The sequence below is a fragment of the Porites lutea genome, chromosome 3 (genome assembly GCF_958299795.1).
Source record: "Porites lutea chromosome 3, jaPorLute2.1, whole genome shotgun sequence".
In the NCBI taxonomy this organism is placed as follows: Eukaryota; Metazoa; Cnidaria; class Anthozoa; order Scleractinia; family Poritidae; genus Porites; species Porites lutea.
The window spans coordinates 67,293-90,000 of NC_133203.1; the positions used below are offsets into that span (position 1 = coordinate 67,293).

At 38.2% G+C, this 22,708-nt stretch overlaps 3 protein-coding genes across 5 annotated transcripts in view; 2 read left to right on the plus strand and 1 right to left on the minus strand.

The window, feature by feature from the left end:
• The window catches only part of LOC140930073 (bifunctional purine biosynthesis protein ATIC-like), a 12,982-nt gene extending 2,221 nt beyond the window's left edge, over positions 1–10,761 (plus strand). Inside the window, exons 5-18 of the mRNA XM_073379729.1 lie at positions 1–89; positions 362–440; positions 574–646; positions 1,265–1,486; positions 1,994–2,248; positions 2,751–2,840; positions 4,336–4,464; positions 6,382–6,474; positions 6,769–6,842; positions 7,290–7,335; positions 7,760–7,822; positions 8,080–8,139; positions 9,637–9,732; positions 10,346–10,761. Of these exons, the coding sequence (XP_073235830.1) occupies positions 1–89; positions 362–440; positions 574–646; positions 1,265–1,486; positions 1,994–2,248; positions 2,751–2,840; positions 4,336–4,464; positions 6,382–6,474; positions 6,769–6,842; positions 7,290–7,335; positions 7,760–7,822; positions 8,080–8,139; positions 9,637–9,732; positions 10,346–10,465 (1,489 nt within the window). The 3' untranslated portion in view covers positions 10,466–10,761. The remainder of the gene's footprint in view (positions 90–361; positions 441–573; positions 647–1,264; positions 1,487–1,993; positions 2,249–2,750; positions 2,841–4,335; positions 4,465–6,381; positions 6,475–6,768; positions 6,843–7,289; positions 7,336–7,759; positions 7,823–8,079; positions 8,140–9,636; positions 9,733–10,345) is intronic.
• Positions 10,762–11,428: 667 nt separating this feature from the next.
• Positions 11,429–17,563, minus strand: LOC140930075 (uncharacterized). 3 transcript variants are annotated; one of them, XM_073379733.1, is made up of 7 exons: positions 17,330–17,563; positions 15,256–15,295; positions 13,714–13,887; positions 13,099–13,307; positions 12,749–12,806; positions 12,552–12,623; positions 11,429–11,771 (listed from the first exon to the last, which is right to left on the minus strand). In XM_073379733.1, exons 3-7 carry the CDS (start codon positions 13,784–13,786, stop codon positions 11,548–11,550), a joined length of 636 nt encoding a protein of 211 aa, XP_073235834.1. In that variant the 5' UTR covers positions 13,787–13,887; positions 15,256–15,295; positions 17,330–17,563; the 3' UTR covers positions 11,429–11,547. The 3 variants fall into 3 exon arrangements, with proteins under 3 accessions (XP_073235834.1, XP_073235832.1, XP_073235833.1); XM_073379731.1 differs by having other exon boundaries at positions 11,429–11,774; positions 17,330–17,561; XM_073379732.1 differs by lacking the exons at positions 15,256–15,295; positions 17,330–17,563 and adding an exon at positions 14,339–14,474 and having other exon boundaries at positions 11,429–11,774.
• Positions 17,564–17,591: 28 nt separating this feature from the next.
• Positions 17,592–21,416, plus strand: LOC140930074 (protein EFR3 homolog B-like). Its single transcript, XM_073379730.1, has one exon. It carries the CDS (start codon positions 17,624–17,626, stop codon positions 20,081–20,083), a length of 2,460 nt encoding a protein of 819 aa, XP_073235831.1. The 5' UTR covers positions 17,592–17,623; the 3' UTR covers positions 20,084–21,416.
• The last annotated feature ends 1,292 nt before the right edge of the window (positions 21,417–22,708 follow it).

A 22,708-nucleotide genomic window follows, 5' to 3' on the forward strand; every position in this document is an offset into this window, starting at 1 on the left:
AATTGTGGTGTGTAACTTGTATCCTTTTGTAAAAACAATTTCAAAGGAAGGATGCACAATGGAAGATGCCGTGGAAGAAATTGACATTGGTAAAAATGCTGCCATATTTCAGCTTTTTTTTTCCCGTTTACATACTGAGACTATAAGAGAGCTTATAACCTGCAGTGCATGCATCTTCTGGTGTTGATTCACTGTGCAAATGTTCAAATGTAGCACTGATAGATAAAAGGAGATAGCACATCATTGGCCTAAGGTATATGAAATAAAGAATTGTTTTTCAATAATTTATAGGCGGTGTTACCCTTTTAAGAGCTGCTGCTAAGGTATATGAAATAAAGAACTGTTTTTCAATAACTTATAGGTGGTGTTACCCTTTTAAGAGCTGCTGCTAAGAATCATGCACGGGTGACTGTCATATGTGATCCTAAAGATTACAACAGGTTAGTGTTAAATTATAGCTGCTACACAGCTGTTACTCTGCCAACATATAAAAGTTAACATTTCTGTGTACTCTAACTACGTGAATAATCTTTTTAGATATTAATTTTCTATTAAATCCTCTGTTGCTTATAGGGTAGCTGATGAAATGACCTCTACTGATGACAAGGACACCTCAATTAATACAAGAAAAATGCTTGCATTAAAGGTGGGCATGGTTGTCAGAAAGTTTTGAAGTAGATGGCTGAGTTGTCAAAATAAGTGGCCAGTTCAGGGACATTTTATTTTAATCACACCATCTGTAAAGAAATGCCAAGCAGAGTAGCCGTCTAATACTAATCAAGTAGGCGGCAATTTTCACCGGCAACTTGCTACTTTTGACAACCCAGGGTGGGTGTAAATCTAAGTTTACCAACCATTTGTACTTTACTGCAGGGTTCTTTTCATAACAGTATGACATGGTGGCCTGTTCTAGAAACCTAGCTACGGGCATTGTTTTACTGTTCTTAAATGATAGCACCCTGGCTTGCTTTGGTTAAAAGCATTGGGACTCCCAAGAACATAGACACTGTAGCCTTATACAGGCTTCCCATCCATGTGTTAATGATATGTTCCAGTCATGAGTCTCTCACAGTGAATACATTGTAGGTACACGCTGCCCAACCATGTGTTAATAATATGTCCCAGTCATAAGTCTCTCAGAGCAAGTACATTGTAGCCTTGTACAGGCCGCCACCAAGCCGTGTGCTAATAACATTTCAGTCTTCAACTGCACAGATGTACAGGACAAAACTTATCTAACCTGTATTATTTTAATATGTTTCAGGCCTTTAGTCATACTGCAGCTTACGATGAGGCCATTTCTGATTACTTCAGAAAGAAATACAGTGAAGGAGTGTCTCACATTCCCCTTCGCTATGGCATGAATCCCCATCAAAAGCCAGCACAGTTGTTTACATCAGAGCCTAAACTGCCAGTCAACATTCTGAATGGATCTCCTGGCTTCATCAATCTCTGTGATGCTTTTAACTCATGGCAGCTTGTTAGGGTCAGTTTTCAAATCTAGTTACAAGTCTATACCGTTAGGGTACTGCTGTTAAACCCATTAACATCTGGACTTTGCTTCTCTTGCACTAGCGCTTGTAAGAAAAATTTTCCATTCAGATTTTGGCTGAAATTGACAAATCCATGTTTAGATCAATGATCTCAAATTATCGAAAACTAGCAGTCAAATTATTTGAGTTATTTTTCAGTTACTTAGGCTTTGTTCTTACATTTAGATCTCAAGTTATTTTTAAAAAAAAAGGTTGGATGTGACCTGTCATTTTTTTTTTTTCATCCTTTGATGATGAACCAATGCAAAATAATTGTTTTAAAAATTGCTCTCAAAATCAAAATCAAAGAATCTCAAGTGGTCTAGGTCTAGCAATTATTTACCAATCACTCTAACTTTAGAAAGCACTTCACTGTGTATGTTTGTGACCAAAATTATTATTTTTGTTTTTCATCCATTTTAGTAGCTATAACAGTCTTTTTATCTCTTTGCCTATTTTAGGAGTTGCGGCAGTCTTTAGATTTGCCAGCAGCTGCATCTTTCAAACACGTCAGTCCAGCTGGAGCAGCTGTAGGTGAACCGCTGACAAAAGAACAGGCCAAACTGTGCATGGTTGATGATATGATTGACAGCTTGACACCACTGGCCACGGCTTATGCTAGGGCAAGAGGAGCTGACAGGATGTCATCATTTGGTGACTGGGTTGCACTGTCAGATGTCTGTGATCTTCCAACAGCAAAAATCATTTCAAGAGAGGTAAAACTTTGTTCTGCTTTTCGCTTCAGTGTTTTATTAAAAAGCCTTAAACTAGTAATCTTGAATCAAATTATATAAAGGGTTTATGGCTAGTACAGTTGTAGAGGTCCCTGAACATGTGCTGGTGAACTGTTGTTATGTGGATGGCACATAGCTTTATGTTGTTGCCAGCCTGGAGTAGTAAGTTTTTTTTGTAAGCTTGCAAATTCAAACAAAACCAGTAAGTACAGGGCTGTCCTCTAGCAGAGCCCAGTGACCCCTGGTGCCTAACTTCTGCCCTAGGGTGACTAGAAAATGTCAGATTTTTCGTACAAATCATATGCTGGGCACCCTAGATTTTACAGTTTCAGAGCGCTGGGGCCCCTTCAATTTTCCTTACAGCACAGCCTTGAAGTAACAATATTATGGTACATTTTTATGCCATGCATTGTTGTTGTTAACTTTGTTTTTGTATATGTTTTTGGTGATGGTTTTGTGCTTTGTGGCTTCTTCACCCATTAAGGTTTCAGATGGTATAATTGCTCCTGGCTATGAACCAGATGCATTAGAAGTGCTGAAAAAGAAGAAAGGAGGCAAATACTGTGTTCTTGAGGTAGGTCAAATTACCTAATGATAATGATTGATATAACAATAACAATAATAACTTATTATAATTATATTTAACCAACTGCCTCGCTTAAGTGGAAGGTGGGTGCCTGGAATACCCAGGGGCTTCCACTGTGGTCAGCATTAGGGTTAAGTTCTCGAGGCTGGGGGAAGCCTCGAGAAAAGTCAAATAACCAGAACTTGGCAGACCCTGCTTCTGAGAAGGTACAACAAAAGCCCAGCCCAATACCGGCTAGACTGGCAATTGCCTGAAGATGCTGGAGACTCTGTTAGTGACAAGGCAGAGAAAGTTGAGGAGCCTGAAGCAACTGATGTAGTAGCTGGAGATCTAGTGTGAAAATTGTACAGGTCTGGGTGCATGCAAGACCAGTTGGTTGAATCTGAGGCTGCTGCTTCTTTTCTGAAGGCGATGTTGTAGTGGAGCCATGATTTGTCAGAGAAGCGTCCTGCTGTCTGAATAATGAGTAACTTTTACTGCCTTAAACCTTTCCAGCGAGAGGGAAAGGTGTGGCAAAGAATCATACAAAAGATTGTGAAGGCTTCTATCCAGGTGACGATGTCTGCTATTTCAACAACCTGTTTCTTAGACCCTGATACCACCAGTTTTCCCTCCAAAAACATGAGGGCTTTGATTTCTTGAGCTTGAATATTGTCTGGTAGTAGGTCGGACAGGTCTACAAAAAGGCCTGCTGTAATTTTAAAAAGAAGCTTATGTGCGATTGAGCATAGCCAGGACCCACCACAAAAGACACTAAAGCAACCTCTCCACAGATGAAGAACTCAAAGATCCTAGCAGTGTACAAAGCTACCACAGTTAGTTCTATCATGTGAGCTGGATGCCCGCTAAGCTCATGGGCAACTTGACTTCTAAGGTTGTGGACTGCTTGACCGCTGAGCTTGTGGACCACTTAACTGCTAAGCTTGTGAACCACTTGACCAGTATGCTTGTGAACCACTTCACTGCTAAGCTGATGAACCTCTTGACCGCTAAACTCATGGACTGCTTGACTGCTAAGCTGATGGTGGTCAACATAGTTAAATTACATTTAACCAAATTAATAACTTATTACTATTATTACAATCCAATCTCCGTGTGCAACCACCTCTCCAAAAGTTTCCCACTCCTCAGCAACATAAACTAAGCAAAAAATATTGTAACTTGGTTTGATCTAAAAAATAAGGGGGGGGGGGGGGGGCCTCCCCTGGATCCACCACTGTGATTCTTGCACATAAAAATATTATGGTTTGCTATCCTCAACTGGTAACAAAGGCCATATTCATGAAGCATACCAGTTGCCTTTAAATTATGCACCATAGCAAAATAATGAACCTGTTGTGATAAATCATAGAGCAGTCATTTTTTGATCATATCTATCAAAACTTTTGAAAAAATTTGATGGAGAAACTTTTATCACATTTTAAATTATAAGAGTCAAAAGTAAGAAGATTTCCCTTTTTAACCTTTGTTTTCTTTTATGCAGATGGATCCTGACTATGAACCTGCTGAATCCGAGACTCGAACCATCTTTGGGCTTAAACTTGAACAACTAAGAAACAATGCCAGGATTGATAAAAGTTTCTTTACCAACATACCGTCAAAGAGAAAAGAAGTATGTGACTTGTTGATTCCCATACCTGGTTTCAGTCAACAGTCATTCATAATAATGAAATTTTGTTGTGGTCTATTCATTATGACATGTTCGCTAGTGACTGCTATCATGCTCAAGGCAACTTGGAAACCAACAATGTATGACCCTTACAGCTTCCTCATATTTATGCTATTGTTTTTTTCCTGCTATGTTTTGTGTATGACAAGGAACTAATATTTTGTTGCTATAAAAAGAGTTTTTTCATTGAATGGAAATAGTAATAAGTGGCAAGGAGAAGGGTAACAGCTTAACTCCCTTCAAATTTTCCCAGCCAATTTCCCTTTGTTTGTTTGTTTTTGGTTCTTTCACCATCTAAAGTGATACCTGGACCCCATTGTTCAAAAGGTGGATAGCGCTATCCACTGGATCAATCACTCTCCAGCGGATAAGTAGTACAAAAACCAATCGCATTATCCACTGGATAGTGATTTATCTGGTGGATAGCACTATCCACCTTTTGAACAACTGAGGCCTGGTGAAAGTTTAGTTGGTATTGGGAGAGGGCTCCCACACTGACAGTTTAGGATGCAACAAATAGGACCTTATGATCCAACAATGGCGACGTCCATGAAAACCTTGCTGAAAAATAGACTCTGCACCCTTTCAAGTCATTTCGTGATTATCCCAAGTTGCCCAGTTACTTAAAAGAAGGGAATTTATGTTGGAGCTGAAGAGAGGGGTCCGCACTCGAGTTCAGACAGAGATGGTAGAACTTATCGCCTTGCTGTTCCAGTCCTCAAAAAGACTTAGAATTTAGTTGCGCAGGGACGGCAAAGAAAGGTACAAAGAAGTGTGATGCACGTGCAGAGTTGTTGTTTTGCTAACTAAACCCATTGCTTTTTGACGTTGCCGTTGCCCTCACCCACATAGTTTCGTAAGGAAAGGCAACTGAGTATCAATTACCATCACAGTTGCTATTACCTAAGTTTTCTTTCTGGAAATTGCCATTATTTATGCCTGGTTCAGTCTGACTTGTAACCATGCCCCTCCTCCCCAGCATACATCCCCAGGGATTTGCAATTTTTTCTTTCTTGGACATCTGTTCCCCACCCTCAGGCAGCAGGAGGCAATTCACCCCCCCCCCCCCCCACCCCCGAGCTCCTCATCAACCTCATATACATTTTTTATGGGAACGTCTTTTTGGTGCGTACAAATGTAATGCGAGACGTTTTCACATTTTTTATAAACGTTTTCCAGAGTTTATTGTGAGAAGGATGATGGATGTCATATTGTAGTTAAGACATGAACAATGAATTTGAAAATGAAAACGAAGAAGAAAAACTCTGTAAAAAGAACCTCCTTGGTAGAACCCTTCATAAGAACACTGAATCTCTGCACTGAATCTTTGTTTATCTATATGCATCAAAAGCCTCATACCCGTTTTCATATAAGTTGTCTTTGTATATTAAAGCTAGACTGAAGAAATGTTTCAGTCCTTCTTTTCCAAAAAAATAAAATGCATTTGAGTACGCATCATATGCACATTTGTTTCAAATTTTAAAACAATTTTTCCTCTAAATACGCAGTCTTGAGGTCCTCATCCATCTTTCAAACCGCGCAAGAAATGACATGTACTTCGCAAAATCAAAGAGAAGATAGTATTTTTGATTTGCCCCAGCCCCCTTCCCACGGGACAAACAATTCCCCAACCCCGGGCCAGAAAGGCTGGACTTGTCCCGGGGGCTGCCTGGTGGGGGGGGGGGGGGGTGGGTGGGTGGTAGCAGGTCAAATTGAATGATGCATGAGCTTCATGCCCTTTAGTTTTAAGCTATTTGTCATCTTTCAGACATTCAATTCTCAGGTCTATGTATTTGATTAGGATTGAGTGATGATATATACTGAATGCATTTCACATTACATTTTACATTTTCTTTTCAGTTACCAAAAAGTGCCTTGCGTGATTTAACTGTGGCCAGTATTGCCTTGAAGTACACCCAGTCTAATTCAGTGTGTTATGCCAAGGATGGGCAGGTAATCCATTAATGATCACTTCATCAGGGATATCTCCATTGGTTGTTGAATCAGTTACTTACTCAATTAAGGGCATACCATCTTAGCCATGTCAGTTGTATAAGCTTTAACCAGAACTCCAGTAATTCAATTTTCTTATATAATTTCCTTAGCGACAGAATCTTTGTTTTAGTTTAAAATACAATACTCTTATTTCAAGCCAAAATGATGGAAAATGTTAGCTGTAGCAAAATTTTAGGCTACATTTTAAATTGTTTACATCCTGTAACTTGTGATTTATATTGTCTATATTAGGTAATAGGCATTGGAGCAGGACAACAGTCTCGTATCCACTGTACCAGGCTAGCAGGTGACAAGGCAAACAACTGGTAAGAATAATAATATTATTATTTATCCACCTGTGAAATGTGGTAGTGTACTGTGTCTATGTCTGACATCACCGAGTTATCTCAGCCGATTGAATGCCAGTCTGCTGGACCCCAAGTAAAAACATTCGGCCATTAACCTCCTCTCTTACACAAATGTCAAAAAAGTTGATAAGGGATGTTCAAATACATATTTTACTGTTCAAATTGAGCAAAGGCTAAGATGGTGGAGCAATATAATAGACTAGGCCCTGTGATGCCAAGGGTTGAATGCTTCACGAGGTACTGAATTTTCTTACAGTGGTAGCCTTCGATTTTCATCATTTATGTACTTTTCCCCCCAAAACTGTGATCTATGCATAAAGTACCGTAAGAGTTGGCCCAGCTGCCTTTAAATATCAGCCCATCTTTAATTATATCTCACATATCTCTTTTTTGTGTGATTGACAGGTGGCTTCGTCAACACCCCAGAGTCATGGGTATGGTTTTCAAGAAGGTGAATATTTACTAGAATGTTTGATTGGGTTTTGATAATATTGTTTCTATTGAAAAGCTCTTTTTTTTGCTGTTGGCCTAAATGCAGTTCTCTTACGAAAAAAGGTTACTGTTAGCTGATTGAAGATAAAGAAAATTCACTTTATATCTTGAGACAGAGCACATCTAGATCTGTAGAATAAAACATTTTAATGTCATGCGTTCCTTTGGGATGATCCAGATCAAGATTTATGATCCAAGATTACTTGGATCGATCTTCATCAAAGGAGCCATTATATTCCAGATGATACTTTTGACGCACCACTATCCAGATCTTTGATCATTAATCCCGATTGGGGTCTTCCAAAGGAATATACCTAGTCAAGTTCAGTTGCATACATCAATCATCATCTTGGCTTATTTAATTAAGGTATTATTTTTTTCAGGGAGTAAAGAGAGCAGAAATGTCAAATGCCATTGATGTGTATGTTAATGGAACAGTTGGGCAGGTGATATTACAAACAAACATTTCACGTAATGTGGAGATACCAACTATTGATATTTACAAATTGAATCTCTTCCTACTGAACTAGTCCATAAGTGTCAAATACTTGCTTTACTACTTTAAAATGTCCTGCTCTAGGTCCAATAAATTATTGCTGATGTAGAGTTTGTGGTTTACAAAGGGTCCACTTTCTGTGATTGGAATATTCACCTATGATTATAAATCAAGTTGCCAAGCATGTATTCTTTGCACTCACTTCAGGATACAGATAAAGAAGCTTGGACAGAAATGTTTGAAAACCCACCAGAACTTCTAACTGAGGTATGTCATCTTACAATTTGCCACATATATATAGGCACTGATTGATTTTGATTTCTCAAGTCCCAATTGTTAGAAAACATGGTCTAAATCAGCAAAACTCAGAAACCCAGGCATTGTTTGGGATACACAACAGCCTTTATTAATCATAACAAAATACAATACATGGTAAATAACTAAAAGGTATTATCTAGTATACAAATAAAATACTCCAACAAATAAGGATGACCAAACTAAAAAAATCAAAACAACCTCAATCGAATAATAAAAGTGATCACATTGTCCATGAAAAGAACAAAACAAAACCCTTCAGGGAGGAAGGGAGGGAAATAATTGCTAGTGCAATAAAAGTGAATGTTGCTACTGCGATGCCAAGTGAAAATGTGACTAAACTAGAATTGTATCTGTCTGTAACCTACATGTACAGGCATGGTATTCCTGTCTATTGTAAAACTACTATATCGTAGGTACTAAACACGTGGTATTATGAAATCTCTCATGCTAAAAAACTACTGTGATGTTGTACTAGTCCTGCATCCCAACGTGTTGCCTTCTTTTGAGATTTAGAACCGCATCAGTCTTCTCAACTGATGCACCCCATATATGAAGAAGGGAACAATAAGAAGAAATTAATTATTAATTTCTTAATAGATTCAACACTGTCACAAACCAATAATGATTTTTTTTTGTCTGACATACATTTGTGCCTGTGAGTAAAGACACCAACTTGAGACTTCAGGTGTGTGGTCACTGGAGTAAAGTTAACTGGCAATCTGACCCCAGTTGTTCACTAACCAAGGCTTAAATTTTAACCTGGGTTTCTTTTTCGTTTGTTGAAAAGCATTTTTCCAGGTAATTTTCTCTATTCTTTGTCGAGCTTCCAATCATCAAATTGTAGGCAAAACAAATAAAACTGAGTTTGCTTTTTAAGCTTTCATATCTGAATTCAAATTTTGCACTAACCCCGGGTTATCTTAACCCTGCTTTGAACAACCAGGCCCAGGTGTTTTGGAGGAAAGTGTGGAAGTTAGAGTAAAATGTGAAATAGGTCTGTGAATCTAACATCAAAGGAGAAAGAAAATACTGTAGATTTTAAATCAAACTGGGAAAAATACACACTCTAATAGTTTTAGTATAAGCTATATGTATTTTCTCTTAAGCCGTTTTTTCTTTTAAGTCATGTCCTAGTGGGATATCATAGCAAGACTTTGTAAAGAAGCAAGGGAAGGTTGGCAATACTTGCAATTTTGAGGTTGTGCATGAGACTATTGCAGGTTAGACAGTGATCATCCCTTGGATGGTCAGCTAGCCAAGGCAAACCTAGACTCAACTGACTGAAAGGGACTGCTCACAGTTGAATCACTGGTAGATGGTGAGAACCTTCAAGGCTTGACAGGCCACACGTCAGCTAATAATATTTCTATTTTTTTTTTCCAAATACACTGTATATCCAGTCACCACAATTGATTTATGAAAATCTATGATCTTTTGTCTGACTAGGCTGACAGAAAAGAGTGGATTGCAACCCTTCAGGGTGTTTCTCTAAGTTCAGATGCCTTCTTTCCATTTAGAGATAACATTGACAGAGCCCATCTGGTTTGTATTAATAATTTATTAAAATATCTCAACTTTTTTTTTACAATGGTATCAGCACAAACACTTAAGGGAACCAGCAAATGGTCATCGTTGACCATTCCAATATCATAATATAATATAATTATCATAATAGTCAACATGTGATTCCACAAGTGATTTTCAGAAAGTACTTTAGTCCGCCGACTAAATTTTTCAAGTTACAATGGCTTATCTTATCTGTACTAGCCAAGAATCTTGTATTTAGCCAAAATACTTCTGCTATCACCAACACTTTTGTGGAAGGCTTATCATTTATTAACAAATTTGTTAGAGTAAGCACAATTTTGACTTCAAAGGTAAAAGGTAAAACTAGGTAAAATTGACAAAATGTACATTGTTCACATTCCTCCTCAACATTTACCACCACTTTCTCTTTAGAAATCTCGACTTCTTTCTACGTCATTGGCATTATTTTTGCAGTGATAATGGTTTTTACAAAAACCCTCACAATAGTTCGTCATTACAAAAATATAAAGAAAAAGAATACAAGTACAACTCCCAAACACTATCTTTATTATACTGTTTGTAAAGACACTAGCCTTCTGAATCCTAAACTGAGGTGTTTTGTTGTTAGAGTGGTGTGGAGTTCATTGCCAGCCCTGCAGGATCTGTGGCTGATGAGGTGTGCATCAAGGCAGCTGATGAACATAACATGACTATGGTGCTTACTAACATGCGACTCTTTCATCACTGATTTAGACATCACAGCACAGATTCAAGCCTCACTGCTTGACATTTATATATTAGTCTACCTTATTAAAGCATCTTTAAGTTCGGTCTTTTCAGTGGACTTTAAACTGCCTCTATTTCACTGATGAAATGATGAAGCTGCTAGCTATGTCTCACATAAAGATTAGAAGCTTTTTAGAAAAGCTGAACACCTGTTGTTCACTCTGTCTTAAGTAAATTATTAAGATATAAATTAAGCATTTGTATTCGTGTTTCTGTAGTAACCTTTCTGACAATAAAGGTATTGCTGCACTTTCAAAATGCTACGGGTATTTTCTTGATTGTTAACTGTGACTCTTGGGGAATGTGTGGTTCAAGAAAATATCCATACCCCCCATGCATGGAGGGCGGGGGTGCTTTTCAGACCCCCTACCCCCTGGAATTTCCATTATTTTTCAACTTGGGTAGGCACCCAAAAATATCTGATAAGAAGGCTTAGAAGACAACCACACTGCCATGAATACCACAATATATTGTACAATACAGAAACAGGTATATAACCAGAAGTTTATTCATGAGCCGATCACAACCACTTGTAAGATGTAAAAAAATTACTCAGCCGACCGTAAATAAAAGATCATCGATGAAAACAATAATTTTTATTTTAAGAGACTGTAAACAGTAAACTAACCGATAGCTCGGTCAACAGAGCCGCTGTTTTTGATATTTGCCAATCTTGCTTGGAGCCCCCAGAGAAAAGATCTCACGAAGCCACCCCCACCCCCTAGGAAATTTCCTCCTTCTGGACCCCCACCCCTTACAATTTCTAAAGCCCCCTGTGGGGGGTATGGATATTTTCTGGAACTAGACAATGACCATTTAATAGAGGTAGGTGACAACAATAAAAGTTACGTCATGGGACCTGAGTTAGACTGGTGACATTAGATATTCAGATCCCATTTGAGTAACCTGGCTGTACACAACTTCCTCCTGCCTGTTCTGATAAAGACATCGCATCAGATAAACTTCATGAAATCTTGAGTATTAATAAAACTTGGTGCAAATTACATTATGATCCAAGGAAGATACAAAGAAGAGGGTTTCTTGTCATCTTTTCTGTGGTCTAATAGGAAGTCCTCCCATGATTAAGTTGATAGGGCCTGGTGGTAAAGCAAAGTCATCATCGGAGCTGCTTTCATTGTCTTCATCATCGTCTTCCTCATTATCATCATCATCATCCTGATCATCTTCACTGCTCTCTTGGTTTTCATCCTCTTCTGTCTCATCACTACTCTCTTCTGTGCTTTCCTCACTATCATCACTCTTCTCGTCTTCTGAATTATGTGACACAACAAAGTAGAAATAAACATTATTAAAGCCTGTAAAAACATGATCTATTACAGAGGGGGACATCGGGGGGTACCCAATACCGTAATACCATAAGAAAAATTGGCAAATACCGAAATACCATGCCAAAAATTCATGAAATACAGATAACTGCATTTATGATTGGTCACATTTACTTAAAGCTGTATCCATCTTGCATGTTTGTTTACCCCAAGCAATGATGCACCAGAAATCAACCTGAGACATTGTGAGGAAACCAGAGAAGACCTTGATCAGTACAACGATCGAAAAGCCCGGTCTTTGGATGCCCTTCCAATTTTGTCGCAGATAGTGTAATCATTTACCATTAAGTCTAAAGTCTTAAAATATTAACTTTTATTAACCTATTTAGCTTACTGTTGTTCATGCTGCACATTGTATTGACCTGTATTAGACAGAAGAGTGCAAATAAATGGTACCACAATACCATAAAGGATATTCTTTTACAGAATATCGTAAACCAAAAGGATGCAAAACCGTATACCGCAGGGCTAGATGATACCGCAATACCACACATTAAAATCAAAACTAACAAAATACCACTTGAAAAAAAGCTCAATACTGTAAACCCCTATGTCCCCCTTGTTACAATATGTTGATTTTCATTGTAATGTGGAGATTTCATTGCATTGTGATTATTTCTTGCAAGACAGTTTCCATAGTAACTACTGTTGTCAGTGTGGATATATAAGAATTATGTATTTCAACTTTATTAGCAGTCATACCTTGTTTAATTTTCTCCACAATAACAGCATGAAATTCACTGCATGTTTTATTATCTGGCTCTAACAACAGAACTGTGGTAAATAAGCCAATAACAAAACTTTCATTAGAGAACTATCACTTGAGAGTAAAGTAATAATAAAGAATATAATTAAGAATAAAACCATTAGTCTAACTCAGTGAAAAAGAAGTAACCTACTCTTCTGACAAAGTTCTTTGGCATTTTCATAGTCTTCATCCATGACTGCCTTTAGGAACTAAAGTGAAGTTACATTCTGTGAGTGTATATAATAAAATTATTTATACAGAACATGACAGAACATTCATGTCACCCTTGGAGAAGGAGAATTAAAAATTTTTACATGCTATATATACACATTCTAAATTGCTCAAAAGAGCACATTGGTACTTAATGTTTTGACTCGTCACTGCTGCACTATTTTGAGGGGAGTGCTTATTTCAAACTTCCTTGTTATGAGTAACAGTACGTACTTACTGTCTAATCTGTCTTTGACGGGTAGCTACTCTGCCTTCACAAATGTTTCATACCTTTCCTTTAAGTTCCACAGGAGCCTGAGCAGCCCCCTCTTTTGCTTCTGTTGCTGCTGCTGATGCACTTGTTTCTGGTTCATCACTGTCTGAAGAATCACTGTCTGAACTTTCAGATTCCTCTTCTTCTTCTTTACGATCAACTTTAGCATCTAGCTTATCAGTCTGTTTCAATGGTTTACATTTTGTTTCTCGTTTTTGTAACTCTCCTATGAATGAAATGAAAAGCAACAAAGATTAAATGATGGAAAATGGTAATTGCACATAAGGTTCATTATTGAGCAAGTAACCAGGTGGGTTAAAGCTTTTAACATGCCCAAATTCCATTTTCCCCCTGCCAAAAAAGGGCAATATCCAGCCATCTTGGCCAAACAACCTTGGTCAATAAACGGTGAATAATATAATAATATTATAAAATAACATACTATGTCCATTACATGTCCAAAAGATGTATTTTCTTGCAGGAAGGGATCTTGGGCAGGCAAGATAGGCTGATCTTTCCCACTTGGTTAGCCTGTCAGAACACAGGATTAACCTGCACTTTTTCTGTTAGTTTTTTTAAAAACCTTATTTTTTATCAACTGCTTGATCAAATTAAATCAATCATTGTATTACCATCAGTAGTGATGCCAGATGCTGAAGCACTGTCTGTAGAAATTTCATCTTCCAGTTCCTTTTTCCTTGCCATCTGAAGGTTCCTTTCCACCCGCCCTGCGCTCCCAACTCTGACAACACTCACACAATTTGTACTGGAATCACCTCCATTTTCAAATCTAACAAATTCTTTATCTATAAAACAAAATGCCATTTAACAGTTGTTTACAGACTCTACTTACCAACAGACATAACATTTATAGTGTGAAAAAAGAATATCATATATGTGAAAATGAAATAATCAGCATGCCACGAGCGTGGGACAAAGAAAAAACTCTGAGTCCCCAGCAGGATTCTAACCTATGACCTCCCAAACACTGGGCGGGCACTCTATCCTCTTCAGCTACGGAGAACTCTTGGAGAGCGAGGCCATATACTGGCAACAAAATTTCTATCTTACAGGAGGGTAGGTTTCTGGGTAGCACTCTTTCTCTCCAATACTAGTCCCTGGTAATGAAGCCATGGCACTATAAACTGGTTGGTTGCTCCAAGATGGGGTCATTTTTAGAAAATTTCATATTATACTTCTAACCTTAGACCTCTTAGTTCATTTCTAATAGTGGTTTTTCTATCAAAATATGCTAACCTGGTGGAAGAACAATCAGGCCTTCCGAAGGTACCTGGTGTACAATCACATTGAATCAATACAATAACATTAGTCACCCTCTAAAGAAGAAAATTTTTCCATCACTGATGTTTAGGCAGTGCTCAGCCAAAACAAACTTTTATTACCTCTGTCACACTATGTTCAAATAATCTTTACACAGCAGCAAGAACACGTAGCTGCTTTGCAGGTGCAAGGCAGCACCTCAACCAAGCTGTTAGTATTGGACCCAGTAAGAACACACCTGTAGGGTGGGGGCCAGATCACTACCATATATAGGCTATATTAATTTAGTAAAATCCAACTAGTGGTCTATCATCAATGCTGCATTCTGATTGATTGAGCTACTACTAAGTTATATGTTATAGCACACTAGTAGCCCAAAGCACTAGCTTTTTGGCGGCAAAAAAGGATTTATCTAGCTAAAGTTGTTTTGTCTCGATATTTTTTGACTAACAAGTTGGATTTTACTACAACAATTATTCTTCTCGCCCTCATGGCCTCTGAGTCAATAGCCCATTCGCCTTCGGCCTCATGTGCTATTGACTCAGAGCCCATTCGGGGGCGAGGAATAATATTGTTAAGTATACATGTGCTGCTTTGAAAGGTAGGGTATGTAAGCAGTTTAGGCTGGAAGAGGGTATAACAATCAGAGGACAAGATATGAGGATACGCCTAGAAAAGGATATTATTTAAGGAAAACCTAAGGGTGTTATGAGCAACTGCAGTTTCTGTTTCATAAGGCCATAGTCAGCTAGTCTGGGATAGGCTAGGTAGTAGGTTACAAAGAAAAATGAAAGAGGGAACACTGTCTCATTTCTAACAAAAACTAATCCCTAGCAGTACATTGATCAGTACAAAAGATTAACACCTTAAGTATTTTTCTTTTGTACTTTTACCTTTGTGATGCTTTTTCTAATGGATCCAGCTGAAGAAGACCTGTTTGTATAAATTGGAGTACCAATAATAAATCAAAAATTTATGACAAGCAATGTTTCATCCAATATCAAGACACTAAGATGTGGGTTGCAAAGCAAGGCACTACCAAGTCTTATGTGACCAGCTTCAAGGTATCTGGATATCAAATGAAACACAGAGTGGAGTGGTTCATATAGCTTCACAAAAGAACAATAGTTCTCATTACTTGAGCAACTTAAAAGCTAACAGTCCCAAAATTTACACTAACTAAAACCCATTTTATGAACCAAGCAAGGCATATGCGGCATTTTGCATGTTTGCCTCACTTGGCTTGTAAAGTGCCTTTCATGCAGGCTGAGTGCTGTCATTGAAAGAAAAAAAAACTTCACTTCTTGATTGTATGTGTGATGTACTGTGTGACACCCATCAGTAAAACTGATTTCACTTACAACGCTTTTTGTTGACACAGAAGGGTGTAGTCAGACTTAAATCTGATCGGATCAAAATTGAAAAAATAATAAAAGGAAATTCATTCTCGGACTGTAGGGCCAAAATCTACAGTGACATGAAGGGATCATCAGGAGCGTAGTTACTAAAACAAGGAATGACCTACAATGATCTACAATGACCTACAATGACCTACAATGATCTACAATGACCTACAATGATCTACAATGACCTACAATGATCTACAATGAGCTAATATGAGCTGCTAGGAGCTAAAATGAGTTAAAATAAGCCCTACAATGAGCTACAAAATGACAGACAATGATGTTAAGCTACGTTTGTCGTGTGTCACGCTTGGACGTGACACTAGGCTCATGGTATTAAATTGCCAAGCACATTTTGAAAAGGCAAAACAAAAATAAAGCCTGATCTCAGGTAACTTGAGAAACTTGAAAATAAATTATTGCAATCGCGTTTTTACCGGTAACACTATTATACCCTGTATTGATGGAAGTCATCCTGCGCCTGCGTGAATCCTGTATTGTCACAGTACTGTGACTTTTGTCCAAACCATCCCTTGCAACCTTTCCCGTTAGTTGTGTTTTGTGTTGTCTTTTTTTTCAAACAAATTAAACAGTACTGTGACAATACACTGGATTCACGCAGGCGCAGGATGACTTCCGTCGATACGGGGTATAATAGTGTTACCGGTAAAAACGCGATTGCAATAATTTATGTTCAAGTTTCTCAAGTTACCTGAGATCAGGCTTTATTTTTGTTTTGCCTTTTCAAAATGTGCTTGGCAATTTAATACCATGAGCTTAGTGTCACGTCCAAGCGTGACACATGACAAACATCATTGTCTGTCATTTTGTAGCTCATTGTAGGGCTTATTTTAACTCATTTTATACTTATTTTAGCTCCTAGCAGCTCATAGTAGCTCATTGTAGATCATTGTAGGTCATTGTAGGTCATTGTAGATCATTGTAGATCATTGTAGATCATTGTAGGTCATTGTAGGTCATTGTAGATCATTGTAGGTCATTCCTTGTTTTAGTAACTACGTATTTTAGCTCCTAGCAGCTCATAGTAGCTCATTGTAGATCATTGTAGGTCATTGCACAGGAAAAAATAACCGATTCCCATTTTTGGATATTTTTGGGTATTTAAAGAATACCCACAAAACTCCCAAATTTGGAAGAGTGAGACAAGTCCCAATCTGGGAACTTGGTTGGGAATTCCCTGGTTGGGACTTGTCTCACTTTGCCAAATTTGGGATTTTTATGGGTATTCTTTAAATACCCAAAAATATCCAAAAATGGGAATCCGTTATTTTTTCCTGTGTTGTAGGTCATTGTAGATCATTGTAGATCATTGTAGATCATTGTAGGTCATTCCTTGTTTTAGTAACTACGTCATCAGGAGTGAGATGAAAAAGGAGTAGCTTGAGATTGGATAAAATGTTGTTGTTCTAATTTAGAAACTGAAAACAAACTGAAACGCTTTATCCAACTCCCGAACCGCCACCCGCTTCCCCTTTTCCTTTTTCTAAATTGACGCAGTTTATGAGTTATCCATAAGCTGTTTTTTTACACCCTTTTGATGTACCTCGCTATAGCTTGAGGTAGCTCTCTCGTGGTTTCAGTAGCACGATCTCGACCTGACGCTTTTCGCACTTGAGCCATGAGGCGTAAGGTACCTCAGATGTCCTGCATATCCTTGAAAAATGCACCTCAAAAAATTTCCATCAACTCCAAAACAATTTGTTGATCAAAAATAAACTGCAACTCTGAGACACAACAAACAAGCCATTACTAATCGCCCGCGATCGCAATCTACCAGCGGCCACCTGCAAAGAGATTGCGCAATGTTAGTAAAGAAAGTTTCCTTCTTTGCATCAAGATGGCGAGTTCTCATATTTGCTCATGTTTTGGCAAATTCCAGCCACGTTACAAACGCTTGGTAGATAACATTTACCCTGCCGATCCACGCCAAGGTTTAGTGAAAGCAAATATGGACAAGCTAATATTTTACGCTCTTTCTTCGCCCGAAAAACTAGACAGAATCGGGGCATACTTGGCGAAGAAATTAAACAGAGACGTAGAGCGTAGAAGATTTGGACTTGTGTTCATTACGGTGGAAGCCCTTGATCAACTTTTGTTGGCATGTCATGCACCTAACTTGAATTTGTTTGTCGAGAGCTTTTTGAAAATGGTACAGAAATTGCTTGAAAGTTCAGAGACTGATTTGCAAGTTCTCGGCAGCACCTCTTTTGTAAAGTTTGCAAATATCGAAGAAGACACTCCCTCATATCATCGGCGTTACGATTTTTTTGTTTCAAAATTCAGTGCGATGTGTTGGTTCAGCTCTGGAAGTAAAAACGACTGTTCTAGAATTCGTCTAGCTGGTTTAAAGGGCTTGCAGGGTGTTGTTCGAAAAACTGTCTCAGATGATCTCCAAGCCAACATTATGGATGATACTCACATGAGTAAAATCATTCCTTCTTTGCTATTTGTCATGGAAGAGAGTGGAAAAGTTAAACTGTCAAGTACTGAAGATATACAGGGCTCCAATACTGAGGAAGATCCAGCTTCTCTTGCAGAATCCTGCCTGCGGGAATTAATTAACAGAGCTAGTTTTGGAAACATCAAATCAATTGTTAATCCAGCTCTGACCCATTTTGACAAGAGTGAGCTATGGGTACCCAATGACTTTGCTCTCAAGGTATTCAAGATTATTTTGTATTCAGTGCAGAATCAGTTTAACTACATCATTATTGAGAAGCTCCTTTCTCATCTGGACGATCACATTAGAGACAGAGCGAAAGTAAAAGCCAGCATTGTTCAAGTGCTAGCTGCTTGTGTTTCAATTGCCAGCAACAGCTCCATTGGTCCAGCAGTGTTAGAAGTCTTCAACACACTTCTCCGTCATCTGCGTTCATCCATAGATGCCAGATTTCATGGTGCTAAACACGGTGATTCTACTGATGATGATGATGATGATGATGAGAAAGAATTTGAGGAGTCTCTAGTCAGCACAGTGGGAGCATTTGCCGCAGTTTTACCTGACTTTCAGAAAACAGATATTATGATGTTTATCATGGGAAAGTTTCCATTTGTTGACAGAATTCAAGCTTCTGGGCACCATCTAACTCAGGAAAATCACAATCATGCAAAGATCTCAGGAGACAGTGTTCTCCAAAAGATGCTTTTGCAGTGTCTGCAGAGTGTTGCTTTAAGTTTCACCTCGGTCTCATTGGCTACCACCTTCTCTCCAACATTTCTTGAGTCATTGCTTCAAGCCACTATTGTTCATGATTTTTCAGTAAGAAGACTTGCTCAAGAGATTCTCTACACATTGCTTGATCGTCATGGTAATGCTAAAAAGCTTGGTTGGAATGGAGTCTTAACTAGAGGTCAAGAGACTGAATTGACAGTGGTAGACTGCTCCAAACAGGACCTCATTTTTTTCAAGAAGAACAAAGATGAAATGTTGTGGTATTTGTATGAAAGTGCCTGCATGATTACAAACTCAGTAGAAAATTTTCTTGCTATCTTTTTGACCTTGGGGGTTATTACTACAGAAGTAGCCAGTGACTTTGAAGTTGTTTCAAGTTTAGTGCAGTTTGTGTTTGGCTTACAAAGTGTTGCCCTAGATGATAACTTACTTTTACCAAGCATGAACCGCTGTGCTCTTCATTCCCTTGTAGCAGGGTATCTCCACCTAGTTGCCCTCCTTACAGGAATTCAAGGCTTCAAAGATTATGTTTCACACATAATCCAGCTGAGAGAAAAAGAAGCAGACTTTTTAACTCCAGAAGGATCTCTGAAGGTAATGGGCAATCATATCGTTCTTTCAGCTCATAGCATCCCTAAACATCTCCTTTTTGACATTTCCAATGTCAGAGAAGTTCTTCATAAAGTAGGATCTGATGGCCGATCACTAAAGGCACCTTACAAACATCAGCCATTGAAGGATGTTCTAAATCACCGGCTGGAAGGTGGATCTGTGGTATCAGATATTAACAATGATCTTGATGGAAATCCTCCCAGTTCACCTGGGATACACTCCCTAACCCCAAAGGAGAGAATAACATTTCAAATGCTTAAAGACATTGTTTCAGAAAAGTCAGTGATGACCTTAAACAAGAAAGAAAAGGCTGGTGTAGCATCAAGTTTTTCGGAAATCGCAGGTGAATCATGTACAAGAACACAAGAGTTCAATTCAAAGGTGTTGTCAGTATTGGATGCCCTGAACACCCCACTTCAATCAAGAGCATTGAGTATGTCAACACAGAGCTTGTCTTCAAATCCCAGTGAGGAGTCCTACATTATGAAATTTCCAGGACAGTATGTTTATTAGAGAAATTAAGAGTCACATTAATTATTTTGTCAGTTTACATGATTTTTGTGTGGGATATGGGGTATTGCAGAAGAGAATATTTAAACACAAAGTTTGTACAGTAAAATGTTAATTTGAACACTGTTCCTGATAGCCAGTGTAATAATATTAATTATTGAAATAATTTTTTATTCTTATTGGTGAAGAGAAGGGAAATTTTCATAAAACTAGAAAAAATTTTAGAATTTTCTTTTTATCTACACTGTGATCCCTAAAAATTTTGTTTCTCCTACATATTGATAAGCTATCTTTTTACATGAATAATAACTGATAATGTGGTTCCAGCACATTTACAAAAATTACAATATTTGCTAAAACATGTTCAAATGCTAGATGGTGTGCATGGTGCTTTGGTTACCACTTGTTGATTAGTTTGTCATCTCATCAATTACCTTGGCCTCAGTGCACCATATAGATGAAATTAAACCTCTGATAAGTCCATCTGCAAGCCACTCAGTGCCAAAATTGTTCTTCTGGGCCCCCACCTGTGTAACAAGGTTTAAGTACATATGATTAGCCAGTTAGTAAAGCTATTGTTCAATAGACCAATCAGGCTGGAGAGAAATTCAAAACAAACTAATTTGTTGAGTCTGTTGAGGATCCAGAACAAGGATCTTAGTATTGCTTCGCAGACCAGACCCAGCAAATCAGGGTTAGATTGTATCTGTGAGGCTAAGGATTTTTAGTCAAAATCGGCTAATTACTAATTTATTTGTGTGGAGGTTGAATTTCCTTAATTTTGTTATAAGGCCATTCAGGCACGGTCTTTGGTGAAGTACTGAGGTGAGTGCTTCACCAATTCAAAATGAAGATTTCACTTTTTTAGAAAGGAAGGGAAGAAATGTTGATTATTCATTAGCATAACTTGTGTGCCTACTGCTCAAAAGGGATATTATGATAATACTCTAAAAATCGGACCGTTTATAATGGTTTATCTGTTTTACAGTAAAAATTATCTGGCATGCTAAGACAAAACTAAATACAAAGTGCGTGCCACTTGGTACAATACAATACACAAGTAAAATTTGACTTTGAGAAGAAATAAAGGTTAATTTAATGCCTGGGGTTACTCCTTATAACGGCCGGTATGGGAAGGCTACACCCGAAACAGGTACCTTTTGCAGGCTTTAGGTATATGAACAGGTAAAATTTTAAAAAACAGTTCATTTACGAACGTTTAAGGGGATCAAAGTTCTAAATTAGGTATGAGGGGTAAGGGGTAGCATCTCTCAATGGAAGGTTTGTGAAAGGGGTACAGGGATTGGACCCCTGAGGAGCAGAGCCTACCCATATAAAACTTTGTGGAGTACCTCCCCTCCCCTCTCCTAGATTTGATGATCAAATTGTAAATAAATCAATGAAATAAATAAATACATTCATTCATGAGACAAGTCGCAAAATTGTCTATCTTTCATTTTAGTTAAAATAGACCGGGAAAAAGTGTTTGGTGACATTCCAGATTGAAAAGGAGCCTTTCAAGACTGTAAAAACATCGATTATGGAAACTCGCAAAATTTGCGTATTTCGAAAGGGGTTAGTCCATGGTTTAAGTCAAAAAAATTGCCATTTCTTCCTCTTTTCTTTTTAATCAGAACAGGCCGAGAAATCATCATCATCATCGGTCGGCTGCAGAGCAGGCGACTACGAGCTTCCTCCAGCCACAACGATCCTGTGCCAATTCAGACAGCTTGCCCGGGCCAATCATGTTGTCTGTGTCTCCGCGAAAGGTGTTGAATGTATCAGAGAAACAGGGTTCGTTGCCTTCCTGGTTTTCTCTTCCCATGTGGTGGAATATACAGTGCGTACTCCTTGCATGGCTCATCATCAGGTATCCTGAGTACATGGCCCAGAAACCTCCGAGAAAAAGGGTCAGTTATTTAAAGGAAATCTAAGTTAGACCGCGGTTTAAGAAATCTTTGGACTTCCAGATCTCTTCTTCAGTGGGTTATTTTAAGAGGACAAATGATTTCCTAGTCAACACCATATGCTTTCAAGAAATTGTTCACGATAAATGGTGTACAAAAGCGTTCGGCGGACTGAAAATGGCTTAGAGCGAGGTTTTGTAAAACACTGGCTAAACTTACCCACTTGTCCAAAGTGTTTTAAGCAAAAAGTGTTTGGTGACGTTTCAGATAGAAAATAGCCCTTTCTAGATAATACGAACATCAATTTAAGCAAGAAATTAGGGTTAGTCCATAGTTTTGGTCAAAAATGTGAAATTTCTTCGTCCTTTCTTTTTAAGCAAAGTAGGCCGAAAAAGAGTGTTTGTGACGTTCTAGATAAAAAACTAGTCCTTCTAGACTATAAAAACATCGAGTTTAGAAATTCGCAACATTTGCATTTTTCCAAAAGGTTATTCCATGGTTTTGGTCAAAAGTGATAAATTTCTTCATCCTTTCTTTTAAAGCAAAGTCGGCCAAAAAAGTGTGTGAAATTTCGTCATCGTTTCTTTCGAGGCAAAATGGGGCGACAAATACTGTTTGGTGCAATGGCCTTCAAGATAGCTAGCGTTTCTAGACTATAAAAGCATCCATTGCCAAACAGGTTAGTCCATGGTTTTGGTTAAAAATGTAAAATTTCTTCGTT